The sequence below is a fragment of the Rhinolophus ferrumequinum genome, chromosome 21 (genome assembly GCF_004115265.2).
Source record: "Rhinolophus ferrumequinum isolate MPI-CBG mRhiFer1 chromosome 21, mRhiFer1_v1.p, whole genome shotgun sequence".
NCBI classification, from domain to species: Eukaryota; Metazoa; Chordata; class Mammalia; order Chiroptera; family Rhinolophidae; genus Rhinolophus; species Rhinolophus ferrumequinum.
In genome coordinates, this window is record NC_046304.1 from 15,523,373 (window position 1) to 15,544,463 (window position 21,091).

The 21,091-nt window shown below is 39.3% G+C and overlaps 1 protein-coding gene across 1 annotated transcript in view; it reads right to left on the minus strand.

The window, feature by feature from the left end:
* Positions 1-8,341: 8,341 nt before the first annotated feature.
* Positions 8,342-21,091, minus strand: part of PAFAH1B1 (platelet activating factor acetylhydrolase 1b regulatory subunit 1) — a 62,182-nt gene continuing 49,432 nt past the window's right edge. The window contains exons 6-11 of the mRNA XM_033089501.1: positions 19,461-19,629; positions 17,530-17,632; positions 16,571-16,799; positions 15,199-15,300; positions 13,118-13,274; positions 8,342-12,234 (exon numbers count right to left, since the gene is read on the minus strand). Of these exons, the coding sequence (XP_032945392.1) occupies positions 12,161-12,234; positions 13,118-13,274; positions 15,199-15,300; positions 16,571-16,799; positions 17,530-17,632; positions 19,461-19,629 (834 nt within the window). The 3' untranslated portion in view covers positions 8,342-12,160. The remainder of the gene's footprint in view (positions 12,235-13,117; positions 13,275-15,198; positions 15,301-16,570; positions 16,800-17,529; positions 17,633-19,460; positions 19,630-21,091) is intronic.

Sequence of the window (21,091 nt, forward strand, 5' to 3'; positions counted from 1 at the left end):
CTGCCCCAGCCTCTCCTGTGTGTTCTGTGTCGGTGTCATGATCGTGGGCCTCTTGCAGGAAATGTTATCAGGTGGGTGCAAAAGTTATTGCAGTGTAAGAGATTAAAAATAATTACAAAAACCACAATTACTTTTGCACCAACCTATTAGTAAAAGACTTTAAAACCCATGAATGTGTTTAAATGTGATCAAATTCAAGGCTGTCCTCATGTCATTTAAGAGGGAGGACAAGGGCTGGGGTCACAGGCACCCAGCACGGGTTTCCCTGCTGCCAGTGGCTAGACCCTCGAGGGTGGCACATAGATGAACATCACCTGGTGGTCACAGGAGACTCGCTCCTCCATTGTGGTGGAGGCCAGTTGGAGTGAGGGGTGCTAACAAGGTGGGGGGGGGCCAATGCCCTGCGCATGCTGGCCTGGTAAGTCACCAAACCCTGGGCATCTGTCTTTGTGCCTTTGAGTCTGAAGGATTGGGCAGCACCTCCGCGAAGACTAGGAGTTTTAAGAGAATGGAGGGGTGTCTAAAATTTGCCATCCTGGGGTAGGTTTTAGGGCTAGGAAGACAGGAGATCTAGTGAGAAGGGGAAGGGGGGCCACCTAGGCCAGCTTGAGGGGCAGGGCCTAGGAAGTGGGAATGGGGGTGAGGAGGCCTGAGAAGAGGGGGCGTCTCAGCTGGTGGCAGATGCTTGGCCATCCCTGCCCTGAGCCTCACGCACACGTGCATGCTTTTTTTTTTTTTTTAAAGATTTTATTGGGGAAGGGGAACAGGACTCTATTGGGGAACAGTGTGCACCTCCAGGAATTTTTTTTTTTCCAAGTCAAGTTGTCCTTTTAATCAGCCACAGAGGGTGCTGTTCAGCTTCATGTTGTCGTCCTTTCAGTCTTAGTTGTGGAGGGCGCAGCTCAGGTCCAGGTCCAGTTGCCGTTGCTAGTTGCAGGGGGCACACAGCCCACCATCCCTTGTGGGACTCGAGGAGTCAAACTGGCAACCTTGTGGTTGAGAGCCCACTGGCCCACGTTGGAATCGAACCGTTAGCCCTTGGAGCCAGGAGCACGGGGCTCCAACCACCTGAGCCACCAGGCCGTCCCCGTGAATGCTTTTTTGAATACTGGCAGTGTTCTTTGTGTCTCGGGCATTTCAACCCTAATGTGTTAGTTTTCCTGAGCCAACTGGAAAAAAACATCCCTGACCTCGAGGTTTTCTTTCAAGTGATCGTCCTTGGTGACCGGACACGTGTACCCCCATCCTCACCCCCCATACCCTCCACCACCAGTTTCCTTCACAGTCTCACGGTTGTGTTCTGAACATGCCTTCCTATGGCCTTTATCCTGTGAACACCAGTCACGTGCTTCACAGCACTTCTAGAAATGGGGACATCATCTTGTAAAGCTGAAAATGGAAGCAGAGCTTGGATCAGGTTTAATTGTACCTGAGAGGCCCATTTTTCCTGGTTGATCCCTTAAGCATATTAGTGCTGTTAGATACCTTCTGATAACCCAGATGACGAGGCTGTTGTTTTATAAAGGAAACAAGAGGCTCTAGGTGTGCACTCCACCCTTTCTCTTTCCCAGACTCCAATTTTTTTAAAAGGGTGAATAGTGGTCATCAGGAAGGGTTCATGTCCAACTGGCATGTGTTAGGTCACGGTCTGTGTCCATGGGCAGCTGTTTGAGAAGGAAATTAAGTTTCGTGAGCCACACTTACCATGTCTTTTCATGTCCCCCACCTGGTCTTTCACTTTCCACTCTAAGGTTTTCTTCCATGTGTGGATTTCTTTTACCATGCATTTTATAACTTCAAATATTTAAAAAATTATAAGCAAATTATACTTTTAAGGTACCATCTGTCTGCTCTCTTGCCCTCCAAACTATCATTGTTAAGTGAGTATGAAGAGAACTGTTAGACTTCACAGAAGAATTCCTATCTACCCTGACACAGAATAAGGTATCGGATGTGGCCCAAGTACGTACTCACCACTTACTTCCAGAGTGGAAACTCCCAGAGCAAATAAGGCATGCATAATCAGGACACCTACAGAGGGCAAGTGACCCTCCTCCAATGGAAAGGGAAACACCCCCATTCAGCTATTGATTAAAAAAATAATAAGACACCGAGATGCAGACCATTCAGGACACAATTACCCTGAGAATACAGTCATTTCTTAGAGAATGAGGGGAGTTGGCGGTAGGATCGTGGTAGAGAGGGGCTCAGGGATGGGATGAGGGCCTTGCCTGTATTACTAAAAGTCAAAAAATTGCTTAAAAGATGTGAGAAGGTCCTTGGCATTTAAATAGCTAATAAGATGCTTTATACAGGCAGAACCAGATAAGGGAAAGAGCAAGTATGTTGGGGTCACCAGCTCACCCTTTAATTAGCTTCATACCGTTGGCATATGACCTCACCTTAAGTGAGCCTGTTTTCTTGTCTCTAAAAATGCACTACTATCCACCAGCAGGGGGTCTATGTGAGACTAAGGGTGTGTGTGGAGAAGGTGTCGGCACCGAGCAGGCATGCAAATGTCGGGTAATTTCCCAGAGGGCTGGTGACTAAGTGGGACTGATGTCCTTAGAAAATATTCACAGAGGAACAACCTCCACGTGTCAAAGTGATGGTGGAAAAAGAGCTCTGACTTCAAACCCCAGCTGTGAGACCCATGGACCAGTGACTTTTGTCCAAATTTCTTCTTCAATGAGTAGCTGAATCATTTAGATTAGTGGTTCTCAAACTTGAGCCTCCATCAGAATTGTCCGGATGACTTGTTAAAATAGAACTGCCAAGACCCACCTGTTTTAGATGCAGTGGATCTGAGCAGGAGCCAAAATTTAACAAGTTCCCAGGTGATGCTGACGCTGCTTGCCTGGGAACACACTTTGAGAAACACTTTCCTAGAGGATTCTGGTACGTCAGCAGTTGAACATTTTGTGTCTGCGTGCAAGTCAAGTTTCACCAAAGACTAGGGACAGAGCTGTCACTTGGTGTGCATGGAGACCACACCAGTTCTTCACCAATTCTTCCACTTCCCTATCCCTCGTCCTCCATCAGGGACAGACACAACCATGAATCTTGGAAGGAAGCTTATTGTGTGTGACATACCAGTGAATTACTTAACAGGTTTTCTTTCATCAGCTAACTGCATTTCAGGAGAGTGATGATGAGGCTCCAACTCCCGTCGTAGGCAGGTGGTCAGGCGCATCTGATCTTACAAGGAAAGGGGAAAAGCTGCAAAATGCAGGAAGCTAACTTCGAACAAATTACTTTGGTGCTTTTGGCCCGGCTTCCCATTTGGGGAGAGTCCTCTCCCAGCGGGCGGCAGGAAAACAACTGGACTGTAAGAAAAGAGCCACCACATGACTCAAAAAGTCCTTTATACATGAAAAAGGCTGGAGACTTAATGGGTGCCCTAAAAACACTTTTTTTTTTAAGATTTTATTAAAAATATAGCTAACACAATATTATATTAGTTTCAGGTGTACATCATAGTTATTCAACATTTATATACCCAAAGAAGTGATCAGTATGGTAAGTCCAGCACCCTCTGACACTGTACCACACGATCAGAATATTATTGCCTATATTCCCTATGCTGTACATTACATCCCCATGACTTATTTGTCTTATACCTGGAAATTTGAACCTCTTATTCCCCTTCACCTTTCCCCCCCTTTTCTAATTTTTCAATTGCAGTTGACATTCAATATTATATTAATTTCAGGGTATACAGCATAGTGGTTAGACATTTATATAATTTAAGAAATGATTCCTCTGACTAGTCTAATACCCACCTGGCACTGTGCATAGTTATTACCATATTAACTATATCCTCTGCCCTTTACATCCTGATGACTATTTTGTAACTACCAAATTGTGCTTTTTAATCTCTTCACATTTTTCACCCTGCCCCCCAACCCCCTTCCCATCTATCACCCCAACAGATCTAGTACCCATCTGACACCATATTAAGTAATTACAATATTATTGACTATATTCCTGTGGGGACAGAGCCAGGAGAGCAGTTTCCAGGCTCTCGCCCTCATGTGGAAAGGTGCTGGCTCGGTTATTAGATGGCCATCAGCTGTAATCAGATGGCCATCCGCTGTGGCTGGGTGGCCATCAGCTGTTACTGGTTAGCCATAAGCCATTAATATAACTGCTGTGGCTACGCCTGGGGATTGGTTGGTTGGCAGAGAAGCGGGCGGCGGATTATAGCTAGCAAGCGGGGTTAGCAAGCATGGATAGCGGATTGCGGATGGTGTGGAGCCTGCTTCCTGTGTCTCCAATCCCGCCGCCAGTGAGAATATCGTGGTATGACTCTATCTATGGCTCCATTTTTGTTCCTTTTTGATCTCACCATATCCTGTGTTCTTGTGTGGGGAGCAGGAGCTGAGACCCCACATTACAATTCCTGATGCTATACCCTACATCCCCATGACTATTGCGTAAAAACAAATTTATACTTCTTAATCCCTTCTCTTTTTTCATCCACCCAACCCCCTCCCATCTGGCAACCATCAAATTGTTTTCTGTATGAGTTTGTTTCTGTTTTGTTTATTCTTTTTTTTAATTTTATTTTTTAAATTTATTGGGGTGACAATTGTTAGTAAAATTACATAGATTTCAGGTGTGCAATTCTGTATCACATCATCCATAAATTACACTGTGTGTTCACCACCCAGAGTCAGTTCCCCTTCCATCACCATATATTTGATCCCCCTTACCCTCATCTCCCACCCCCCAACCCCCTTACCCTCTGGTAACCACTAAATTACGTTCCCCAGATTAATTTTCAAACCCGTGGCCATCCTGTGGTCACCGACTGCCCTCCAATCCCCTCACCCTCCCCCCCATCCCCCACCCCTCCCGCCCATCTAGCAACCCTCAGTTTTTCCTCTTTATCTCCAAAACTGTTTCTGATTAGTTCATTCACTTTGTTTATTCTCTTTAGATTCCACATATAAATGAAATCACATTGCATCTGTCTTTCTCTATCTGACATATTCCACTCAGCACAGCACCCTCCAGGTCCATCCATGCTGCCTCACATGGCAAGAATTCAAGAACCCACTCCCTTCCCTGGCTGAGCAAATATTCCGTTGTATATATGTACCACCTCGTCTATCCATTCATCCATCGACAGACACCCAGGCTGCCTCCACATCTTGGCTATTGTAAACAATGCTGCAATGGATGCACGTCCCCTTGAAGTAGCATTGTGGGTTTCTTCAGATAATTACCCAGAAGTGGAATTACTGGGTCCTTCTTTGTCTCTTGTTATAGCCTTTGTTTTAAAGTCTGTTTTGTCTGTTATATAAGTTTTACTATCTCAGCTTTTACATTGTTTATTTCCATTTTCATGAAACATTTTTTTCCCATCCCTTTACTTTCAGTCTGTGTGTGCCTTTCAATCTGAAGTGAGTCTCTTGTCGGCAGCATATGTAAGGGTTTTGTTTTCTTATTCATTCAGCCACCCTGTCTTTTACTTGGAGCATTTAACCCATTTACATTTAAAGTAATTGTTGATAGATATGTACCTAATGCCATTTTATTATTCCTATTTTTTATCTTTTTTGCCCCCATCTTAATAAAGTCGGGGCGTGGGGGGTGGGAGATGAGGGTAAGGGGGATCAAATATATGGTGTTGGAAGGAGAACTGACTCTGGGTGGTGAACACACAATGGGATTTATAGAGGATGTAATACAGAATTGTACACCTGAAATCTATGTAATTTTACTAACAATTGTCATCCCAATAAATAAATAAAAAGCAAACAAACAAAAAGAAGTTCCTCTAACATTCCTCGTAATACAGGTTTGGTGGTGATGAACTCCTTTAGATCTTTCTTGTCTGGGAAGCTCTTATCTCTCCTTCACTTTTAAATGATAGTTTTGCTGAGTAATCTTGGTTGTAGGTCTTTTTTTCATAACTTTGAATATTTCATGCCAATACCTTCTGGCCTACAAAGTTTCTGTTGAGAAATCAGCTAACAATCTTGAGAGCTCCCTTACAAGTAACTAGTTGCTTTTCTCTTGCTGCTTTTAGGATTCTCTTTGTCTTTAACCTTTGATACTTTAATTATAATGTGTCTTGGTGTGGGCTTGTTTGGGTTCATCTTGTTTGGTACTCTTCTGGAGTTTTCTCCTGTTCTTTCATTTGGGATGCATGTCTTTGTTTCCTCATTTTGGCCACCTCTGTTTTTTTCTATGTATTAGGTCTGCTGAGATTAGATCTCCCGGTCTTGGCTGGGTAGTCTTATATGGTAGATGCCCTGTGGGATTCTGGCACAGTCTCCCTGGTCACCTGTGCCATGTGTTCGAGGAGTGTCCCTTGTGTGGGTTGTGTGCACTCTCCTGTTACAGTTGAGGCTTGATTGCTTTGGCACATCAGTGGGTGGGACTGACCCTCAGGTTGACTGATCCACAGCTTAAAGGCTGCTATATGGGGGACTTACCCCACTGAGTGGGGTTTGCCTTAGCGGGCTCCGGTGCCTGTTGAGACCATGCTTTGTTTATGCTGCTTGTGGGGCTAATTGGGCAGTGCTCTGTCATGATCTGAAGCCAACCTCCAAGCATGTTGGTTCTGGGGCCTCTTTGGAGGGGCTCTGGAGCAGGCCCAGGTCACTCACTGCTTGTGACTGGCTACGACTACCTGGTAGGAGCTACAAAGCGATCTGTGGTTGGTCGCTGTCTGTGCTAAACCTGGAGGTGCGTGGGCGAGGCCATGCTGCGAACTGAGGAAAGCTGCCACCAGTATTGGGCCTGGGGTAGCTCCAGGACACCCAGAGGCCTGACGCCACTTGCCAGCTGCCTATAAGGCTCAGCAGCTGACAGCGCCTTGGGCAGCCCGTGAGTTGGGTGAGGCAGGATTTTAGAGTCACCAGAGTGGGATGAGTTGTGTTCACAAGCTTAATGTAGATTCTGGTTTGGTGCCAGTGCTGAGCTTGGAGCTACTCAACAAATCTCAGAGCACACCAAGGCCAGTCACTGACCACCTAAGGCCCGCAGACCCTGAGTTTTCCAAAAAGAGTGCAACGCAGGCAAGGCTGCCTGCTCACCAAGAAAGTGAGTCCAATGTTGGGTGGGGCAGGGTCGCAAGGAGTCACCAGGGTGGAGTGGAGCTCACCAGACCAATTCAGATTCAGATTTGGCCTGTGTGTGGGGGGTACACACAGGAAAGTTAGGACCTGCCTACTGGCTGCATGGCAGAACCCCTCACAGGGAAAATGGCAACTGTCCCTGAAATACTCACCCTGAAGCCACTCAACTCTCTCCATGTCTCTGACACTGTCAAGTCACTGTCCTTCCACTGGAGCCCAGGGTGAGTACCAGCAAGTGAGTCTGTGCATGAGCTAGACAGCTGGGCTTCCCAGTCTTCTGACCCACCCTGAGAGTTGGAATCCCCAGCTTTTCACAGCTAAATGTAGTGCGGGCTAGTCTCCCTGGCACCAGTACTCTAGGCTGGGGAACCTGGTGTGCGGCTGGGCCCTAGTTCCTCAAGAGGGGTCCTCCATGGCCAAGATGTTCCTCCAGATTCTCAACAACCACCTGGAGGTCTCCCATCTCCACCCCTCCTATTAGTCTCGATGTACCTTCTTTATATCCTGTTACAAAACTGTTCAGCTAGACTTCAGATGGTTCTCCAGGTTGATGGTTTTATAATTTAGCTGTAATTTTAATGTGTTCATGGGAGACAAGCCCAGCATTTACCTACTCCATCTTGGATCTCAAATTCCCTAAAGGCACTTGGATGCTAGGTGAGCAGTATTCTGGGGATGAAAGTCAGGACATCCAACACGTTAAGCAGAGAAAGCTTTTGGACGTCTGGGGCAAGACTGAACACTCTTGGTAATTTCAACCAAAATTTCAAACAATACTAAGAATCTTCAAGAATCCAAGATCATTGGGCAGAATAAGAGGCTCATTCATTGAGAAAAGTGGGGAGGGACCTCAATCTCAGGACTCTGACCACAAGAGGGCCAAATCTTTTTACGGGTGGCTGTAATAGGTCATTCCTGGTTTCAGCTGTAGACACTGTCAGGAAGAGCTGCTGGAGGGGAGGGTGCCACCTTTGAAAACAAGGCTGCAGCTGGCAGATCCCACCACAGGAGCCCCCACCCCCCCACACTGCTCCTAGCTCCTTTCTCCAAATAGGGAGAAAAAAGCAGATAGCAGAGGCAGTGCTGACATTGCTTTGAAGGAAAAAAGCCTTCCATCAAGGGCCTGCTACCCTGCCACCAATTTACATCGTACTCTGTGACCGGTGCTTAACACAGCCTCAGTCCCTATTAGGATTCAACTTAAAAGGTTTTAAATCTGTGCACAAGGAAACAAACAAAAAAATCACATCTAGTTTTATAGGCATTTAATAGTTTACCAATTGGTACAATAAGATTTTTTAATATGCAGAAAACATGAATAAATTTTGTTTTACACAGTCTGAGAGCAACAAATCTTACTGTAAAACACAAGAGCAATATTATATACATTCCTTTACTGAATTTTTTAAAATGTGTCAATATCTTCAGTTTACTCTTACAATCTGGGGAATTGTTTTCTCCAATCACCACCTCTGCAATGTTTATATGAAATCAATGCTTGCCTTCATGTCAGTGTCAGAATCAACTTCTAACTCGAAGATTTTGTGTTTCTGTCATCTTCAGAGTGAGCTGTAGGGATGCCTGAAGGATAGGCAGGACAAGAAAGCAGCTACTTACATGATATAGTGGAAAGATAAAAAGGCCAGTTCAGTCCAGTTGTGACTTGTAAATCCAGCTTGCCCTCCCCCCACCCCACTGGAAAAAAAAAAACACAACTTTTTTCACCGATTTTGTACATGTTGCTTCTCTACCAGGAGATTCTTCTTTGCATCATCTAATTAACACATTAGACTTATATACAGCTGGACAGAAAGAGTAACCATTTTAAGTGCCTTGTCCTTTAATTCAACAATTTTTTCAGTTGCTTTAAGGATTATCAAGCCACCACTGTCAACAAAATACCCTTTACTTTTAAATAGTTTTTCTTTAATTAAAAAAAAAAACTATTTAATGAGTGATATTACCTGGAAGTTCACACAGAAACAGAAAGAGGCAAACAGGAGAGCAGGACACTGACAGTGAGGAGACTGGGCCTGCTGACCTACAGCCAAAGCTTCCAAAAACGACAGCGAGCACCCCACAGCCCGGACGACTTGCTAACACTATTGATCTTACAGCAGGGCTCTGGGCACAGCACTGGTCACACCACATATGGACTAAACTGGACGGTCTTAAGTCTCCTAAAGTGCAAGATGCCATGTCAAAAAGCAACTATTCTCCAAGCGATGTCTAAACCAGTTTCCGTGGCTTGCACTTTCAAGGGTGCAGCTAGGACTTCTTGGGCACATTATATAAGGGTGGCACTGGAATGTCTGTTTTCACACACACACACAGTCAGTAATCATCTGAGGATGCAATTCTACCAGCCTTTTATTTCTTAATACATGGCCAATTTGACTGAGAAAGTGACAAAGCAGCAGTGAACCTCTAAGACCAATTAATAAATTCCTCTACTTACAATCCAAACCAGTAACCTAATCATTGTACTTATCCCAGGCAAGGCACAGGGTTAGACAGCAGACAGAAAATGGAGGCAACAGGAAGAAAGGGCATCAACAGGGCAGTGTCAAACAACAGTGCAGGAAACCTCTGCAAATCTGATTCTGTATTGTGGATGGATCACTCTCCCCCACCCCCTTCATTATTCAAACAGGGCTTGTTACATTTGGATCCAGTTGAGGACCATCCCTGAGATTCAATGTTTGCTGCTTCTTAAATGTAGGATGTCTGGGAACTCAACTAAGCAGCAGGCTGTGGCAATCTCCCAAGTAAGGATAACTGTTTACAGAGCAATGATGTTTCTCCTTTGTCAATGAAAGTCACTGTATGCTGCAGGGTGAAAAACCCAGCGAACAGCAGCTTTGTTTCCTCCTTAATCGGTACCATTTTTTCCTTTATTGTTCATATCTATGAGTGATTTCTAGATGTTGTGGCTTACCCTTAAACAATTTGTGTTGCTACATGCTAAAAATGAATTAAAATACAAGACATTTATACATGTACAAACAAATGTTAAGATGCACCATTTCTATGTATTTATATTTCTTAAAACAGGACAGGAAATAGCAGCAAATGAGAACAAAGATATTTTTCCATAGCTTTTGTAGAAAAATCCAGTCAGAACAGCTAAAGGGAAACAAAAAAAGACTTTTCAATGTGAGCAGGGTTGTGAGGCAATATTGTCCTGAAAGTTATTCTACTGTATTTAAGAAATTAGCTTAAGTTGTAATTTATGTCCTCAAAAATAGCCATTAGTTCTCAAAACACTTTTCCTTCCAGAGATATCTCTCAGGAATTAAAAACAAGCAAACAAACAAAAAGACACAAGCTAGACATAAAGCTGCTTCTAGTACGTATATGGCCTATTCTCTGTGTATCTACAGGACGTTAACTCTAACCCTTTGTCTTTTTCAGAAACCAAATTTCCATTAAATATACTAAAAGGGACATTTAAAAAGTCACCTATTACACAAATGAATAAAATGTAATTCCAAATAAATTTCATTGTTAAATTGTCTTTTGTTATTTCACTGTTAACTTTTCAAATGACCTTCTTAAAAATAACTGTTGGTTAGCTAAGCAATGGAATTATTTATTAATAATCTGTAATGGAATATTGTTTCCAAAGTCATAGATAATTCTTAAACCTACTTGTAGTAACTTTGGATCACAATATACAATATGTAGGGGATGTGTAAAATGCTGAACAGCCCAATTGGGGGAGAGGGATAACGGAAGTGATTTTCCTTTAGCTGGGAAAAATTCCCCCCGAGTCAGACCTAGTTTTCAGAAGCATGAGGATCAAAAAGGGTTCATTCTAAAGCGTGGTATTCCATAGCAAGATTTATTCTACTTTTATGTTTTAGCACTTCTTCAAGCTCAGGACCCAAAGACATGGAGGTTGTATGTGTGTGAGATACATATATGGACTTACCCACTTAATAGACAGGCCCATATACTTATAAACATTTACATATAAACAAACGGTGAAAACACAGTACATTTTTATGCACGCTCCATTAAACTGTCTTTTTTTTTAACTTTTAACTTAAACACAGTTCAAATTGATATCAGAGTCATGTTGAAAAACAAACTGCTGTATTTTTCCCACTCCCTTAAAATGGGCAAACATAACATTTTCAATATTTCTGTCATTATGTAATGCACATTGCACATCCCTAAAAAACAAAAACAAATAGTGATTTATTGTACCATGACACACTCAAATGGGAAGATTAAATTCTACTTGGAAGTCACATCACTATACAGTCTCATAGTATGGAGAATACAACTAGAAGTGTGTCTAGTGTGGAAAATAGAAGCTTAGAGTATTACAGTGTTTTTCAACCTGTTTACAAAGCATTAAGACCCAAATGAAATAAATGATTTGCTATTAGCTGCTGAGATTTTTCTTATTTGAGATTTACAGTCATTTTCTTACATAAATATACCACTAGCCTTTGCTTGATAGGCTGCCAAAACAAATGTACCCCATTGGTTTGGCAAATGTGTCATGACAAAAATTCCGATGTGTAATCCTCAAAAATTACATAGATGGTTCAGAAGATTTTGAATTGTAGCCTTATTATCTAACATCCTTAAAGAAGATTTATTAAGCACACTTAAGTGATGTTACATAGATACACATTTCAGAAAAAGCCCTAATAACCACCACTTTCCCCCAAATGAGGCCAAGTCAGGCACCAACAGATAGCAGAAAGAAAAACAAGAATTAATAATCCAACATAAAATGACACTGTCAACTATTCAGTTTAGTGCCCTAGTTCAATTTATTCAACTTCTGCCTTCTTAGGCCTGGTGTGACCAATGCCAGCCCAGGTTTTTAAACCCTATGGTACTTCTAGACAACGTATGTAAATTTACAGTATACAATTTGGATTCACCATGCATGAATACTTTGTGTGTAACATTTAATAAGCTCAATCTACATCCAGAATAATTTACATGAAAGGACAATATTTATTTAAACAGAGCTCAATGGGGTAACCATGGTATCATCAAGAGTGCATCCAGAGGAAAAAAGGGAGCAGGGGCCAAATGAGACTCAATCAACGGCACTCCCACACCTTTACTGTTTGATCTACACTGCCAGTAACGACATATGGTGCCGTCTTATGGAAATCTGAAAGAAAAAGAAAAGGCTTAAAGTCAGACTGAGTCAGATACAATTTTTAATAAGCCACAAAATAAGCAAGTCCAAGGGCCAGGAATACCCACTTTTTTCTACACCCATATACACCCCTAGAAGGTATCAAGCTAACCAACTATGTTAGGGAAACTGAGACTTAAAAGTTAAATCCTGTATTAACACCTCAAACAAACAAAAACCCTATCCCAACTGAGGCTGGATAAACATTCAATCTAACAAGGGTAGCCGCAATGTGCCCATTTACTGAACACTATGTTCTAAACTAAATGCTAATGCTTTATATTCATGTTCAAATCTTGTAACCATCCTGTAAGGTGGGCATTAGCCCTATTCCGCTAAGGTTTTATCTTCATCATTAGATTCACCATACCCGAGCATATTGTATTTTACTCTATTCACTATCTTCGATTCTAGATTCAGGGCCAGATGATGGTAAGGATGTTTTATTAAACTGAAATATAATTCCCTGAGTTCCTAGCACATGATAGTATATACCTGCCAGAGGAAAAAGGTCGAGCAAGATTTCCTTTGAGAAACTTACAAACTAGCAGGGGAGAAAAACTGCCTATCAGAGTGGTCAGAAAGCATCCTCTTCACAATTCTAATTTCTAAACCCAATGTTGTGCAATGGAGAAAGTATTTTTATTTATTTATTATAAGGCTGATGATGGAGAGAGAGTTAAGGAAAAGAGAATTTAAAACAAATGGTAGGAATCCATGAAGTTTTTTAACCTGCCTTCTCTATTCTGCCCTGAAAGCACATGGTCATTTCTTACCTGGAAAAGTCCATAGGGTTACATAAAACTTTGTTACATCCAAAATCTAGTTGCTCAGAAACCTCATAACTCATACATACCCAAGGAGGTAACAAAGTGTTCATGCGCATTGAGGGTCTTCATGCATCGTTTGTTCTTATAATCCCATACACGTAGGGTCTTGTCATCAGCACAACTCAAAATAAACTTCCCCCCAGAATGGAACAGAACTCCACGTACCCAGTTATCATGACCCACCTTAAAAACAAAAAGGTATCTGACTTAGTAAAGGGATACATTATTTAAATAGCATCTATGAAAACAGTAAGTCATTACTCAAAGTGCACTAAAACTATAGTAACAAAGGCAATGCCAAAAAAGACAAGACCCCCCCCCCAAAAAAAAGTCTTGGGAATTCTTCTAGATTAAAGAAGACTGGAAACTAACAAGACGTGACAAGTAAATGCAATGTGTGATGCCTGGCAGGTTCCCGGATACAGGCTAAAATAAGGTTATAAAGGACACTACTGGGATAACTGAAGAAACTGTGTATTAATATTAGAATACCCTTGTTCTTAGGAGATAACATGTCACGATGTCTACAAGTAACTCAAATTGTTCAGCAAAATGTACACACATAGGAAAATGTTAACAACTGGTGACTCTAAGTGAAGAATATATAAGTATTCGCTGTGTATCTAATTCATCCATCCATCCATCTATATCCCCTGTCCAGTAGTTCCATTTCTTACAATTTAGCCTAAGAATTAAGAATGTGCCCAGAGTTTAAAAAAATGTTTATCAAAGCACTATATGTAATCAGTGTAGAGTACGTATTGACATGAGCAAGTGTCATACACCTTCTAAATTAAAACTTCACTACAAAGCAGTATGTACAGTACAAATTTTTACTTAAAAAAAAAACAAACAAACCACATCACCACATTCACCTACATAGTAATTTAAGAAAAAGATTTAGAACTGCACAGTCCAACAGGGTAACCATTAATCACATTTGGCTATTTAAATATAAACTAAAATTAAATACAATCGACAAGTCAGTTCTTCTTCGGTTTTACTAGCCACATTCCAAGAACTCCACAGCTGCATATGGCTAGTAGCGACCACACTGGATAGAGCAGATACAGATCATCATCACAGAAAGTTCTATTAAACAATTCTAGTCTAACAAATACACTTGGTAGATATTATTAGATATGGTACAGTGATCTAAGTGTGATTTTTATCTTCTTCTTTTGGCTTTTCTGTATATTTCTAAATTTTTCTGAACTGTAAATAACTGTTACTTAAAAAGCAAAAAGGTAACCCCCTTCAGATGAAAAACAGGAGCCAAAAACCTCCAGGGAAATGAATGGTGAACCATGTTATTACAGAAGAGGAGAGCACATGCTACCTGACTTTAAGTGTAGATCATCTTTTCTAACAATATATTATACCTGAACTCAGCTCAGAATATTATTAGAGGAGAGTTTGATTTTCTAATCAATTCTTGATGATACTTTCATGCATCTATCCTATCCTACAGAGATAAGCAATTCAAGGTACCATCAAAAGAATCTCTAAAACAAATATGGATGCCAAATTAAAAAAATGCTACTGGATTAATGCCCACAGATCCCCTTGGAAATTTCTTAGGCAAACAAGAATGCCCACAATCCCATACTATAGTTTATATATCCTCATACTGAAATCTAGATGCTTTTAAAATGAAACAAGCATTTCTGAGTCATAAAGCCAGCACCATTAATTTCTATAATAGTAAAATAAATAAAATAAACTGGAACGTGAAAATAACAGGTAATAAAGCATTCATATTAAAATGAAACAGTGAAACAGACGCAAACAGCTTCAAAAATAAATGAGTCTATACTCATTTGCCATCCATAAGAGATGTATCATTTTTAAAGATACAGTGAGCTAGGACCTCCTTCCAAGCACTGACTGGCTTTGTAGTTCCTTTACATAACATGACATTGATTAGGAATAATTTTTGTAGCACTGTAACAATGGAATAACAGAAGTTTAAGGAAAAGTACCTTTACAAAGAAATTATTTTAAAGCCTAGAATAATATAGATTAAATGATATCACGAAACATCTGACCCCTACAGGTATAAACACAGTAACGATGCAAAAGCAGCAGTGCAATTATTCAAACTTACCAGAGTCATAAGGCACATGCCAGTACTGACATCCCACATCTTAATAGTCTTGTCTCTGGATCCAGACAGCAAGAATGGCCCAGGCTTGCCACTTTTTTTAGTCTATAAGAAACCATATAAAAGTGATTTTGCCATGCAAGAAGTTATGTAAGGACTTTAAAATGATCACCACAATCAAACTAATTAACATGTCTACCCCCTTTGGTGGTGATCCACCTTCTCAGCAAATTTCGAGTGTATAATATAGTACTATTAACTACACATTAATAGTACTATATTACACACTATACATTACACTATACATTAGATCACACTATACATTAGATCTCCAGGACTTACTCATCTTGTTTTTCTCTATCAAAATGCAACAAGTCTTTTAACACACCTAGGCTACACAGATAATATAAAAATAGAAAATCTCCACTTAGGTTAAGATGCAATTTCTAAAATACCAAGATGATAAATTTACTGCTAAAGACTTCTGTAATCAAGAAAGATTTAAAAATTTAATAATCTAGCCTTTAAAGTCCAGCCAGAATCAAATTTATGACATATGGTAAGTAACCACCACCAGAGGGCAGTAAAAAGAATTTGAAAATGCAAGCAGCCAGCCAAGATAGAGATTACAATAGAAGCTTCATTTAGAAAAATAAACTTTGGCGGGGCGGGGATGGGGGCAGGTGGAGAATCTCCTCCTTTCTTTCTTGAAATGCAATTTTAAAAAAACCCACAATAGGAATGTCTCTATAAAAAAAGAAATGTGCTTAATTTTGGCTCATAACAACTTATTCACTCACAGAAATAATATTCTATAATTTACTTTTAAGGTATTAATCATAAAGAACAAAATGAAGAACACAAGTTAAGAATCGTAAAGAAATATAATAAAACTGAGACTCACCTAGTGAGTCTGATGATCAAGAGTATCAAAGGCTTCCATAGGAATTATTCATTAAAAACAAGTATTTACAATACTGAATTGCATTTCACCAAAAATTATTTTATAAATAATTATGTTCACTAAAAAAGGATAGTCTTCTAAAAGATAACTTTAATCTCTCCCATAAGTTTTATTTTGCTCTGGTATACTCTTAAAACAATGGCATTTCTGATAAATGTGAATGACCATTTGTACTCTTCAGGAGAACCCCCACCCCTAGCACACATTAAGGGTCAGCTGACAGCAATAATCATCACTGGTTAAAAAATATAAACACATCTGCAAACTGGAAAGAGTAAAGAATTTCAAGATCCAGAATTCTGGAATGCAGATTTTTAAATGCCTTAACGGCCCTGAAACTGAGAATCAGAACTATCGAAGGTTCTGAGATATGAGCAATAAAATCATGACATGACACATAAATCACAGTACCTCAGATCCTGTTGCTTCAGAGATGGAAGAATATGAGCTTTCTGGAGCCCAGGAAATGCACTCTACCACATGCTCATGTTCCCGAAGCTCAGCCTTGCATTCCTTTGTTGCTACGACCCATACGCGCACAGTCTGGTCATTGGAACAGCTGGCTATCAGAGTGCCATCCTGATTTGGCCGCACCATACGTACCCACTCTCTGTGTCCTGTGAATGTCTTCACACAGTAGCTGTAAAAATAAGTAATAATTTACATTATACATAGCAATCATTGGAACACTTCCCAAAAGCAATACAAAACTCGCTACGCACTGGAATGAAGAGAATGGCATCAAGTTAGAGAAATCGTATGCAAGTCAACAGAATAAATGTACACTCCTGGTTAATAAAAGATAGGGACAGGCTGGAAAGTCAAACATCAGTTAAAATAAGCTGATGGAAGTTATCATTAAGGAGCTAACCAAATCAACAAAAAAATCTAGGAGGTAAAATATACAGAGAAAATCTTTCAAAACTAAACACACACAATAAACCTGACAAAAATATTTCTAGCCATGTTTGGAAGAAGGCATGCTCTACTGATCTGAGTAACACTGGTAGGTTAAGGTTCTATTATAACAATCGTGTAATTCTAAGCACAGCCAAATTAAACCTAATAGGGGCATACCTGCACAATGTTATTTACATTTTATTTCAACCCACAGAGAGATCACCTAAAAGAAGACCACAGAGAAAATAAGCCATTACACAGAAAATGGCTCCCAAGGAAGGACACAGTTTCTTTTATAATTTCTCTGTTCTTTTTTGAGATACATTTAGAGATCAAAACTTAATTTTAAAGTATATAATACACTGTCATGGTAATCATTATGGGTTAAAGCCAAAACTACTGGAACATTCAGAACACAATTTTGTTACTGTCTCTTTAGCTGATACACCTTTTCAACTAAATCTACTTACCCAGTTTGCACTTCCCACATTTTTATAGTTTTATCCCTCGAGGCAGACACTATATGATCTCCATTGGGCATGATGGCTACCGAAGAAACATTGTGGTCATGGCCTAAAACACATAACACAGTAACATATTAAGTGATATACCAGTAAGTTTACCATGAGTTTACCATGATACTCTTCATGGGATTTCAAATGTCATAGCAACTTTAAATACACTGGACTTTATAAAAAATGTTAAGAAATGTGGATTTACACAAAAAATGTTAAGGAACTAGTAACAATAAAATAACCCACAATGAAATAAGTAGCCAGCTCAATTTATGATTAAATTTCAACCTGTACAACTGTTTTAAAATCACAAGGCATCAGTATCATCAGCACTATATTAGTAACACTGAATGTTTATGTATGAACACTAGAAAAAACAAGTTTCTACTGTTGATATTCTAAGACATTAAATAGAAATAAGATTTATTCAGCTAAACAGATTTTTAAAATGGGGATTTGGTTCCATATTTAAAATAGTGGTTGAAAACGATTGTTTTTGTTGTTGATGTTTATGACGGTAAAAAACGCATTATCCTGTATACATTATGTCACAATCCTAATTAGCTATCCTTTGAGAAAAACGCCCCCTAGTCCTAATAAAGACATTATTTTAAGGAATACACAATGGTTGGAAAGAACTCTTCTTAAATTAGAGCAACAAGATATAGGGTAAAGAAACATAAATACAGATTTTTTTACAAACGTATTCAATAGAATTCTTTTACTTGGTAAGCTTCATGAATGCATCTAATTTGGGAAGAAAACACACCCTTCAAATTATACCCTCTGTGTAACCACATAGCTTCCCAATGTGCTAATATCACTGGATAATCTATTCAGAAAAATGTTTATTACTAACATAGTATGTGTTCCTTATATAAAATCCAAACATTCATATTTCATTATGTTTAAAGAAACAACAAAAATTCTTATTTAGCGGACACCTTCTACGTGCCAGGTACTAAACCAAGATGAATAAGCACAGGCATCCTTCGTTTCATTGCGCTCTGCTTCATTGCACTTCATAGATACAGCGTTTTCATCAATATCGAGGTAGCACCCTCCACCGGCAAAAAGATTACGACTCGCTGAATGCTCAGATGATGACTTTACCTTTTTTTTTGCAATAAAGTATTTTCAAATTAAGGTATGTACATTGTTTTTATAGACATAATACTGCACACTTAATAGAGTACAATATAGTATGAACATAACTTTTATTAGCGCTGGGAAACCAAAAAATTTGTGACTCGCTTTATTGTGATGTTCATTTTATTGTGGTGGTCTGGAATTGAATCCGTAATATCTCCAAGGTATGCCTTTATGGGATCTCAGTTTATCCTCATAAGCCTATGACTTAGGTATTATTACCTCTATCTTGAAGATGAAAGAGGTTAAAATTTCCTAATGCCATAAGTAAACAGGTAGGAATCTGAACCCAGATATCTGATTCCAAAGCTCTTTCCAAAGCCAAATTGCCTCAGAGAACAGTCTCCATGACAAAACCCAGGAAAACAACCTAACAATGAGACATTACAGTATATGTGGAACATTAAAAAAGTGAGCAAGGAAATCTGGGTTCCAGCTTTTATAACACCTACTCTCACTGAACTTCAGTTTCCCAAAGATAGATAGATGTCCAAGCAGTTTTTCTTATCTAAAAATATTCATGGAAACAAATTAAATATTTTATATAACTAAGAGATACTTAAAGCCTCGTAAAAGAAACAACCGTCAACTACTGTGGCTTATCCATGCACTATCTAAATCATAGGATCCTCCACCAACACAGACAACTGAACGAAGGGAACTTGCACACTGTTAGAAAACAATATTGCCTCTGGAATGCCAGGTTAGAAATCAGTATCAAAATCCTCTACTCTTACCGTGCATGGTTCTGATGCATTCAAAGCCCTGAAAATCCCATAGTTTAATGGTCATATCTGCAGAACAGGAAGCCAGAAGCTTGCCACTGTGGTCAAATGAAATATCCTGTACAGAGTCTGTGTGCCCCTTAAGAGTTCGTTCAAAATCTCCAGTCTCATAATCCCACACCTGTCACGTGAACAGAAAATTGGTTATTATCAACCTATAATTCTTTTTTCATTTCACATTTGCACTCAACAGTCCAGTCTGGCACCTTACTAATTAACTGAGCAAGTGACAAAGGGTAACTGTCTTAGAAATAGCACATCTTGAAGTATAAATTGGTCTTTTCTCTATAGTGAAAATTGATGGTGCAATTATTAAAATGACCTCTAGTACTACATTATCTACCATATCCTAATTATGCTAGTTATTAGCTGTATAAAGCCATAAGACAAAGTCCCTTCGAGTCTGAGTAGACAACAGACATGTAAATAAGTAAATTTAAGTACAAACAAAAACGTTTTAGAAGGCCATGACAGGCATTTACATGTAGAATATGAGGGGAATGATAAAGGAGTACTCAATTCTACTAGACAAGCAGAGCTCAGAGATCTAAGAGGCCCAGAAAAGACTTGGTAAGATGTAACTGTCCATGAATAGCAGATTAACAAAAGCATATGTCGTTCTGATGTAAAAACAAAGTCACAGCCACATATATTAAAGATAACTTTTCTAAATGAAATAACGAGCTATCAAGAAAAATTGTTAGGGAGCATTTGAGATCTTGCTCCCTGGTATATGTTGTCAATCTGGCTCAAATAAAATTTTATAAAATTTTTTGAAAAAGGAATAAATTTAGAAAGAGATCTCAAAGAACACATTAAACTTCATTCTGTCGGCCAAATGCAAGTTGGAAGTTTAATCTTTAACCGATTACATTACTCTAAAATCAAATGATTGATTCCATTCTTCCCATGAGTTCAAATTTATCTGTGGTAGGATGTATATTAACCAATTTAGAGAAACTTAGAAAATGCATTTTGAAAACTTGGAAATAATCTAAATATTCAACATAGGGAATGACTAAATAAGATAAAATTTGCAGCTACAAGGAATTTATGACATGTATAAAATATTATGTAAAGAACATAAGATTATACACATGATTGTAACTACATAAAAAAATGAACCTAAAAAAAATCTAACATTTAATAGAAAACTTATATAACCTTCCCAACATAAACAAAAATTTTATCATTTAAATGTTCAAGTACTTCTACATAAAAGTGTTACTGTTTCATTTTGTGCAATTTTGTTAGATTTATCCTTAAGTATTTTGTGGGTTTTTGATGCTACTGTAAATGGCATTTTAAAATTTAAATTCTTCATTCCTAGTTTATAGAAATACAGTTATGCTTTGTACATTGACCTTGAATCCCACGATCCTGTTAAATTCAGTCATAGTTCTAGTAGCTTTTGTAGATTCTTTGGGACTTTCTACATAGAACATTGCATCTACAAGTAAAGACAGTTTCATTTCTTCCTTTCCAATCTGCGTGCCTTTCATTTTTACTTCTTCCTTATTGCACTGGCTGAGCACTCCAGTACAAAGGTGAATACACGTGGCTGAGAATGGACATCCTGGCCT